This window comes from Phocoena sinus, chromosome 3, assembly GCF_008692025.1.
Source record: "Phocoena sinus isolate mPhoSin1 chromosome 3, mPhoSin1.pri, whole genome shotgun sequence".
In the NCBI taxonomy this organism is placed as follows: domain Eukaryota; kingdom Metazoa; phylum Chordata; class Mammalia; order Artiodactyla; family Phocoenidae; genus Phocoena; species Phocoena sinus.
Genome location: NC_045765.1, coordinates 58,936,296 through 58,946,526, shown reverse-complemented (window position 1 = coordinate 58,946,526; position 10,231 = coordinate 58,936,296). Strand labels below are relative to the sequence as shown.

General features: G+C 42.5%; 1 protein-coding gene across 1 annotated transcript; it reads right to left on the bottom strand.

Annotated features, from left to right (window-relative positions):
- On the bottom strand, positions 1-3,152 carry IL9 (interleukin 9). The gene is made up of 5 exons (XM_032628798.1): positions 3,010-3,152; positions 2,855-2,890; positions 2,737-2,769; positions 1,386-1,517; positions 1-197 (listed from the first exon to the last, which is right to left on the bottom strand). Exons 1-5 carry the CDS (start codon positions 3,121-3,123, stop codon positions 87-89), a joined length of 426 nt encoding a protein of 141 aa, XP_032484689.1. The 5' UTR covers positions 3,124-3,152; the 3' UTR covers positions 1-86.
- Between the last annotated feature and the right edge of the window lie 7,079 nt (positions 3,153-10,231).

Genomic DNA, 10,231 nt, shown 5'->3' with positions numbered 1-10,231 from the left:
AGCATGGCTTATTTGATTTTTTAATTGCCACAACTTAAAGAGGAGGCTTTCTAAATTCAATAAATAGAATAAATAACATTTCAGCTTCACACTCTGCCTCTCATCCCTTCTTTCTGGAAACTTTCCAGGAGCGTCTTCAGAAATGTCAGCATATTGCCTGCTGTGGTTTGGTTGCATGGCTGTTCACAGGAAAAAGACTGTTGGGATAAAAGTTGACAAAGGCAGAGTGACTAAAACAGTATGGAACCCAGCAGCCCCAGGAACCACCCTGCCCAGAGCCTGGTGAGTGGACGGGGGCGGGGGATGGTCAGTGGGGGTGGGGGTGTGCTGGCAGTGGGGGGCTTGAGGCATGGAGCAAATGGATGGGGAGTTGCTAACATTTTGTGTAGGCGGCATAGGTGGTTGACTTTGAAGTAGGATTTCAGGGGTCTGCTTGCCACACACACACACAGACACACACACATCAAGTGGCCCTAAATCTCTAAATCTCCTCATTAGAGGAAACCTTCTTGGGATGCTTTGAGGCTTAAAATTTTGTTTTTGTCCTTTTTGGCTGTCCTTCCAAGGTCATTTTATAGCACAATGACTAAGAGCGGGATTTAGGAGTCCCATAGACCAGAGTTCAAATCTCAGCACTGCCACTTATTAAATATGCAGCCTTGGGCAAATCAGTTAACCTCACTGAGCCTCAGTTTCCGTCTCTACAATGTGAGGGTGGTAAATCTGACAATTGTCATTAAGGTAGGTATTCAATGAAACGGTATATATTAAGCATTTAGAACTGCATGCTGTCGATGGCAGAAACCCCCGCAGTTCAGTAGCTGAGTGAGGAGGGGCCCTCACAGGGTGACGGTAATGAAAAAAGTTCACTCCCTCCCCTCTCCTCCAGCGACCAGCGTGTATGCTCAAGAAGAGGACGCGCTGGTGGACATTTAGGGCAGATGACAAGCTTCCACGTGGATGTGGATGTGTCTTCCCTTAAACACCTCCTTGGCCAATGGAAGGAAATCTTTAACTTACAGGCCAGAATATCCGCTCGGCAAACTGAATCTCTAAGATTATGTAGAACTGTATGGCCTACAGCCCTGATTCTCTAGATTTTAGCTTCTAATTACAACCAGGCTAGATTCTTTCATTATTCAAGAGGTGGAGAGAAGGAAAAGCCAACACAGGGGTGAGTGTTTTTTAAAGGGAGAGGGAACAATGAGCCATCCGGGCAGATCTCACTTTAATTCTCTTGCTCTGATTAAATTTCTTATATGTCCCTAATCAACCTTGAACTACCAGTTCCAACTTTATCACCCTTTCTCATTCAGATGGAGTTGGCATTGACATTCACACAAAAATAACTAACCAGAGCACCTCACAGATAAAAGCACACTCACTCCACACTTGTTGTTCTGGAGGGCCTCAACTGTTTTCTTCACCCGATTGAAAATCAGCAGGAAACTTGTTTTCACTGTGGTGTTGGTCATCTGCGACAGACCCTCCTGGAAGCATGCTGAGGTGCAGGTGTCCTAGTAAATAACAAGGATTTAGGAAAAGAAACACTCAGAGGACAGCTTTGAGCAGGAATCACAAAGAGAACACTTTTAGAGGCTATTTTAACTTAACCAATGTAATCTAAACTTGCATTGTTTTTTAGACAGGTCCCTTGCCAGGCTAGGAAATGATCTTCAATATTTCAAGGTAAGGCTCTTTTCCCACAGTGACACTCCCTGAAGATTTCCAGTATGTTGTGCCCCAGGGAACATGAGGCCTGTGGACCCCAGGAAACAGCCAGTGCTGAGTCTACTTTTCAGAGGATGCTTCCTTGTTCCAAGTCTTGTCATAGTGAGTTTGAAAGTACAGAGAAAGGAAAAGCCTTTTCACACCAGCCTGATGGGGTGTGCCAGTTGAATACTGCCGTTGTTTCAGCAGTAGCTAAAACCATGGATTAAAAACTGAGGGAATGGGCTGGGCCATAAATGTGTGGTTCCTCCTCAGAAGGCATAATAGATGGACTGTGATAGGGAGTGACACCTGACCTCTGCTGTGGTGAAAAGCTCAGGTTCTCCCAGGCCTGGCTTGTGAGAGAGTCAAGCACAACAGCTCCTTGGGTAGGTGCTGCTTCCTCACCTTAACCAGGAAATTCCTGCCACGCTTTCTCTCCGCCAAAGTGGGGAATGACTCCCTGGAAACCCTTTTCACTTTCCCTCCACGAACAATCTCAGACACCCTATCCTCCTGGAAGGCAGGCTTCAAACCTTGCAATAGCCACTCTAAATCAGCTAAGCAGAAGGATAGGGAGGGAGGGAGGGAGGGAGAAGGCAAAGTATGTAGAGAGTTTAGGCCAGTGGAAGGACAAAAGGACGTCATTTTATTTACATTGTTTTGCAACCCTAGAGATACCAGCAAATGGATTAGAAAACTGTGATATGAACTAAATCATTTGTTATATTCTCAGTCCCAGTTTGATTTAATTGTGCACATGGCCACTAATCTAAAAACACATTCAAGATTCTTTTTTAAATATCGAAAAGTGTTCAGACTTCTCAAGGAGACTAAATGCAAAGAAATGTATATATCAATAGCATAGAATTTCAAGGTTTTGAAAGCTTTTTTAAATTGTTACTAATCTGTAACAATTGTAACTAAGTAACAGTTTCTTATTTCAGATATCAAATAGAACAATTAATTTTGACTTAAAGCCTTTAAAAAAACATGATCAAGATTATTTTCTTTTACTATACTTACAGAAGGAATGGGCAGACACAAACAATCAGTCACCTGCGAAAGAGAAATTTCAGAGTGAAGATTCCAGATGTGAAAACTAAAATTAGTTTGGAAAGATCTTAGAAGAGCATTTACTCACATTGGTGCTGCAGTTGCATTTTGAAGATGGATGTTTCTAAAAAAGTAAGTGGAGAAACAAGAACCCATGGTGGGTGGTGCATTTTTCATCCTCTTATATTTCACTTAAATGTTCAATAATTGCCTTTCCCGCTGGCGCCCCCGTCTGCAGCTTACCTGCAGGTTGTTGATGAGGTACTCGACATCCTTGATCCCTGTCAAGGTCAAACACCTCTGGCTGGCCGCAGAGCAGAGGAGTAGGGCAGAGGCAAGGACCACAGCCAGGAGCATCTTGACAAGGGGCTGGAGCTTGGCCTTCAAATGCCTTCAAATCAAGCTGTATTTAAAGCTGCCCTGCAAACATGGAAAATCCCTGACATCAAACTGATACCAATGCCCACTTTTTCTCTGTAAATTTGGGCCACTTGACATCGAAAAAATATTTGTGTGTGTATGTATCTCAAACTGAGTCACTTGGCAAAGACTATGTTACATTGTCCCACGAAATACCATTCCTCAGAAAAGATGCTTTTCAAACAGTTGGGTATCAAGATGCTGCAGGAAAAGTTAAAGATCTTAAAACAATAATTTTTTTGAAGGCAGGAGATTCTGGTTGTGAGAGTGAAAATACTTTCCATGAAGGCCCAGGTCTGTATTTTCCCCTTTTTACTGATAAATGCTGATATAATAACCAGTCACTGGTGTTCTGACGAAGGCGGGCGTGGAGGATGAGAAATAGTGCAGGAGAGCGGTTCTGTCATCAGGGTTTTTGCAAGCTCAGTCTCGTCATTGCTACTTCAATCTTACTATACTTTATTTCCAAATCTTAAACTTGTCTTCCATGCTTGGGGCCAGATTCCCTACCTCACACAAATGCATCCTGGAACAAGTGACTGAAGGAAGAAGTCTTCAACTTAAGCACAAGAATGCAGCAACAGTGCCTGTTAAAACTGGCCTGGAGGATTCCTTAGTGTCTTTAGGGAATTTACATATCACTGTGCAACAGCCAGTAAAAACTCCATGCTCAAAATAAGATAATAGTTAACATTTATTGAGTACTTATTACATACCAGTCACAATTCTAAGCACTTTATGGGAATTAAACCATGTAATGTGTACAGTCATCAAATGAGGTCTGTACTAATTTGTCATCCCCATTTTTTTACCTTTTAAAACGCTGTCTGCCCCTTAGCTTCTTGGTTCTTTGGAGAAGTCGTTCTAATAATCCCTATGAGCCAGGAAGCAGTCTCACTGTAGCCCTATGAAGGAAGTAGTATAATTATCCTCATTATTTTATTTTATAGCTGTGGAAACTGAGGCACAGAGAGGCAAACAATTTGCCCAAAGCCACACAGCCAGAAAGCAACAAAATTTGTATTCAAACCCAGAAGTCTGATTCCCAGGTTCAGTCCTTAATATTCTGGCTTTCCTGCTTCTCTATGTTTTTTGTATGCCTCTTTCATCAGGATATATACCTCTTGTGGGTCTACTTCACCCCTGTATCCTTAGCACTTGGGAAGGTGCCTGGGGAACAGTGGGCCATCACTAAATCCTTGTTGGGTCAAATCATAAATGTGAAAAGTTTTTGAAATAGTAAGAAATGTGCACATAAACAGATTTTATAAGACTTCAGACCTAGTTTCTAGGGTACATATTTGGAGGTGTGTGTGCTTAAGAAAATATATCTTCTATATAATAGAGACTGAAAAGGCAATTTGCTTGGCACTTTGTGCCGTAGTGGCCAACGGGGACAAACCCGTAAGATTTCTCACCACTACTCTTACTACTGTAAGAGCGTGTGACATTATTGCTTTTCTCGTTGCACGTTGTTCCTTACGAGCGACGACGGATCATTGGTGTTTGGCGGCTCTATGTGGCCACACTATCTTGGTGGCAAACAAGGTAAAAAGAAATTGGCTTTCTGCTTAATTCCCCAAATCCTCCCGCATCTCTAACTTCCAGGCCTGTCCTCTGCAGGCACTAAGAAGAAGGTTCAAAGGCTTCCCAGCCTATGGCAAACACTTTTATTACTGAGTCCAGTATCTATGCCCTTTCCTTGATGGTAGAACCCTGATTAGTTCAGGGTGGCAATGTGTCCAGCCAAACATTCACTTTTTCAACCTCTCTTGCTGCTATAGGTGACCATGTGACATGTTCTGATCAATGCAATGTCTGTATAGTTCTTTTGCTTTCTTGGTAGTAGGAGATAAAAGTAGCTGAAACCTGCCCTTACCCCTTGTTCCAGTTTGGGCATGGATGTGATGGCAGGAGCTTCAGCAGCAATCTTATAGCCATGAAGGAATGGAAAAGAGAATTGCAGCAATAGCAGCACTAACACTTTCCATAAATAGAAATTAATCATACAAAACAATAACAATAAAACCATGAAAGCAACACCAGAAAGTAACAATAAGAATAGAAGAGTGATACTAAATTCTAGCTAGATATCACCGCCTACTGAAGACGCTGAGCCTTGAAACTCAGTAAAAATGGAAAGCTGTTATAGAAATGGAGAATACCATGTGCTGGAGAGATGTTAAAAGATATGCGAGGGTCATACTGAACCTTTTTCCCTGACATCATTGGAAGATTTAAGAGACTTGAAAGGACAGTCATCTCACTGTGGGAATCAACATTATTTAATGCCGTGTGTATGAACCATGGAAATCATTCCACACAGCATCAGGTGTGCCTCTCACACTGAGGAAGACCCCTCTTACTGCACAGATGGGGGCTGTACCCAGAAAGACGAATGGATTTGTCCAAAGCCGTATCTCTAGTTAATGGTGGGGGATAGTATAGTGTTGTGATTAAGACCAGGAAGCCTGAGAACAGACTGCCTGGGTTCAGACCTTGCTTCTATCGTTTGTTAGACACATGGCCTTGGGTGGATGTCTTGACCTCTCCAAGCTTCCATCTCCTGACCGTAAAACACCGATGAGTGTGGAAAATGGGGATAAGGTTGTCATATAAGGCCTATCTCAGAGAATTCTTGTAAAGATTAAAAGAAATGTTTATGCAGCATGTCATGCAGATTACGTAGCCTCAGTTTGAAATTTGACAGGGCAATGTAGTCTAGCTTAGGACTCAACAAACTGTAACCTACTTGGCCAGATTCAGTGTAGACCCTGAAAGCTAAGAATGGTTTTTAATCCTTTTGAAGTGTTATTAAAAAATAATTAACAGTTAAAAACAAAGAAGAATGTGTTCCAGAGACCATATATAGCCTGTGATGTCTAAAATATTGACTATCTGACCCTTTACCAAAAAGGGTAGTTCACATACCACATTCCTCATTTTCAGAAGATACAATCTGTTATCTCCCACTCCTGGGAAGGGCACAGCTAGGAGCTGGTGGCTCACGTGTCTCTTCTCCCACTGTCCTTCTCTTATTCAGGTCAGCCCTCCATACAGAGGGGAAGGGAGTGGGGGCCCTGGAGTCTTCGGCTGCCTGATTCTCTGCAGTGCTGGAGGCCCATCATTTCCTGCAGCTGTCTGTGGAATGAGCTCGATGGTCCCACGACCAAAACATCTTCTTTTGGTGTAGCCATGACCCACCATCAGTGGTATCTAAAGTTGGCCCTGGTTTACTGGGAACAGTTTTGCATATTGAAGTCAGAAGAAAAGTGGGTGAACTAACATCCTTTTCTTCCTGGGCCAAATCCTGGCCTGACCAGCTAGCCTTGAGTCACCCACCCTCCTACCTACCTGCTAAGAGCTGGTGCTGGGGATAGGTGATCAGTGGACATTGGTGCTACTTGGGCAGGTTATCTAGCCTTTCCAAGCATCAGTGTACCATCAACACTCACCCACACAGGAATCTGGGGCAGATCACCTAGGCCTACCTCACGGAGGGATAGGAGTGTTCCATTTGGAATACTTCTTCAGGAATGAGCCACGTTTCCGTTTGGAAATTTGGTCTGGTCTGATCCAGTCTCTACTCTCCCCTCACCTACCACCCTCCAGTCATGTTGGTTTCTTTCTATATCCAGCCTCCAGGCCGTTGCTCTTGCTGAGCTCTGCCTGGAATATTCTTCCTCAGCTCTTCCATGTATGGCCCGTTCTCATCCTTCAGGTTTCAACTCAAAAGCCACCTCCTCCACGAAGCCCTCCATGACCATAGTAGTCTTTGCAATCTGCATGATTCTGTCTTAAGGTCTATTCCTCCTTGTGGGCTGTAAGTTCCATGAGAGCCAATACGATGACTGACTCTTGTTCATTTGTATTCTCAGGGTGCAGTCTATATTAAGTATTTAGGAATTACTGGTTAAATGAATGAATGATGAATACATTTAATCTTGTAAAAGCTTATTAAGTTTATATTATTTACAAAATGACCAATACATACTCTCCGTGGACTAGTAACAAAAAAAGAGCAAATATAACATTTTAAAAACCTGAGCCAGGAAAGTGATTCAGCAATGAACAAAATAAACCTTCCTGTTCTGTAGTCCCTTGAGAAATTTGAAGTACTTTTTAATCTCTTCTTCTTTTCAATTCTCATTGAACTACATGAGGAAGGCATGTAGGTGTGGGAACTCCTGCTCTGTAAAGGATGAAACAGATAGAGAGAAAGAGAGGTGACTATTCTTAACAATTCTTTCCCATCTCCCCACCCACTCATTTATAAAAAAGAAAAGAATTAAAAGTACTTAAATGGTAGCTCTGCAATTCAAAACACCATTAAACAGCAGATGTTTATCTACGCAAAGTCTACAACTTTTGAAGTTTAGCTTCTAGGATTTCTTTCAGTATCAAAATGTATGTACGTATGCAAATGATCTCTTACAAAGGAAATACACCAAGCTCAGAAATTAATTACTCACCTATTTTATCAAGAAGATTGGAGAGTAAGATGCTTACCAAGATTTAGCATAGATAACATATTTTACAATAAATGACAAAAGGCTATACTCAACCAGTTATTTTGTTCTAAAGATAAAGTTTGACATTTTTGTTTTGTGATTAAAAACCCATGTGTCATGGATTATTTCTCTGGGAATAAAACAAAATGGTTATTTGTTCTAGGAAGCCACAGCACAAAATGATACACCCCAAAAAAGGCACTCAGTTTCTAAGTAAAACCCATTCTCCTTTTTTCAGTAAACAACCAAGCCATAACTAGTTATGAGAATCCTTAAGCACTAATTTCTTAATCAAATAGTTATTTCTAAGTCAGTATTTCTCAATCAAGTGTGATGGGGCAAACCCCACTGGATGTGCTGTCATCCCTTTAGGGGCTTCTCCCCCAAGGAGGTGATTTCTAGCTGGGTGCCCAGCACCCTCCCCTTGCATCTATCCCTCCTAAGGAAGTTCTGGGTCCCAAGGACACAGAGCCTACTGCTCCCAGACTGGCCCCTATGCAGTTTCCAGAGCTCCCGAGACCAGCATCCTCTCTTCCCTCCCCCGCCTCTTCTCCTCTGCACTGTTGGTGAATAATCCAGGCTACCTTTGTCAATGGAATTTTCACACCCTCCTATCGACACAGCCCATCATTACCTGAAACCTGCCCCTACATTAGTTAAAGACTGTGGGACCCCCTTTGCTGTGGCTAGTTTACTAGTGTCCATCTAATTAAGAAAGGATAAGAACTCCTGTTCTGGATCCCATTGGGGAAGGCACTAGAATTTGTTGAACCCTGACTACATACAAGGTGACATGTTAAGCACTTTATGTATATTATCTGACTCAGGCCTCTTGACAATCTTTACTAGCCCCATTTTTTAAAAAAAATTTTATTTATTTATTTATTTATTTTTGGCTGTGTTGGGTCTTCGTTTCTGTGCGAGGGCTTTCTCTAGTTGCGGCGAGCGGGGGCCACTCTTCATCGCGGCGCGCGGACCTCTCGCTATCGCGGCCTCTCTTGTTGAGGAGCACAGGCTCCAGACGCGCAGGCTCAGTAGTTGTGGCTCACGGGCCTAGTTGCTCCAAGGCATGTGGGATCTTCCCAGACAATGGCTCGAACCTGTGTCCCCTGCATTGGCAGGCAGATTCTCAACCACTGCACCACCAGGGAAGCCCCTACTAGTCCCACTTTATAGATGTGGAAATTGAAGCTCAGAGAGGCTGAGAGTCACCTTAGTCACACAGCTGGCAGTGTGAACTGGATTTATCTGCTTAGCTGGACTCTCCGATCCGTCCCAATGACACGTCTACTTATATTGGTGCTCTTGTACCATGACCTTTCGTTTCTGTGGCTCTTCTGTATTTCTAAATATATGGCTGGGAATATCTGCCTGCTTCTTATTACTTGTCATTTTCAACAGTGCCTTAGATGGCTTCAAACATTTATAGTTCTAGATTGGTTTTAGAATCCTTTTGATAAGTTTCCTCCCCCAAAAAATCATATTAGGATTTTAATTGGGATTGTGTTCAATATAAACTGAAGTTAGGAAAAAATGATGTCTTTGAAATATTGAATCTCTCCATCCAGGATGATGATATGTCTCTATATATTTAAGCCTTTTTTATTTCCCTCAATTCAATTTTATATTTCTTTTTTCATACAGGTTTTGCAGAGTTTTGTGAAGTTTATTCCTAGGTCTACCTATTTATTCAACAGTATTTATTGAGAACTTATTATATCCCGAGCATTGTTCTAGGCCTCTGGGGATAAAGCAGTGAGCAAAACAAAGTATCTGGTCTTGGGAAGCCTACATTCTAGAAAGCAGAGAAAGACAATAAACAAACAAATATCTTGGTAATATGTCAGGTGGTCATAAGTGCCATGAAAATCAAAAGCAGGTAAGGAAACAGTGAGTGGTAGAAGGTGGGAGTTATGTTCTTTAAGGTGGTCAGTGATTTTGATCAGTATTAAATCTCTGATACGGTGATCTGAGTGGAGGTCCACAGAAAGTGGGTGAGTGCGTCAGGCAGATATCTTGGAGAATATTTCAGGCAGTGAGAATAGAAAGCTCAAGGGCCCTGAGGATAGAGTGTGTCTGCCATTCAGGAGGAACAGCAAAGAGGCTAGTGTTTCTATAGCAGAGTGATTGAAGAAAAGAATGGAAACATTGGGGTCAGAGAGGGGGCCAGAAAGCAAATCAAATAGAGCATGATAGGCAGTGAGGAGGATTTAAGATTTTACTCGAAATAAGGTGGGAACCATCGGAGAGCTTTGAGCAGAGGAATAGCATGATCTGACCTATAGTTTAGGTCATGAATAATAGCTGCTGCATGGAGAATAGCTGGGACACAGGAGTGGAAGACTTGATCGCCTTTTACAGTTAGATCTGATAGGCTGGTGGGCTGGCTAAACGATGAGAGAGAAAGAGAAGAGTCATTAACTGACATAAGGAAGACTGCAGAAGAAACAGGTACTGGAGTGGAGGAGTTGCGATGGGGTGAATTTTGTTCTGGACGTGTTTAGTTTGAGATGCCTATTAAGCATCCAGGGGCC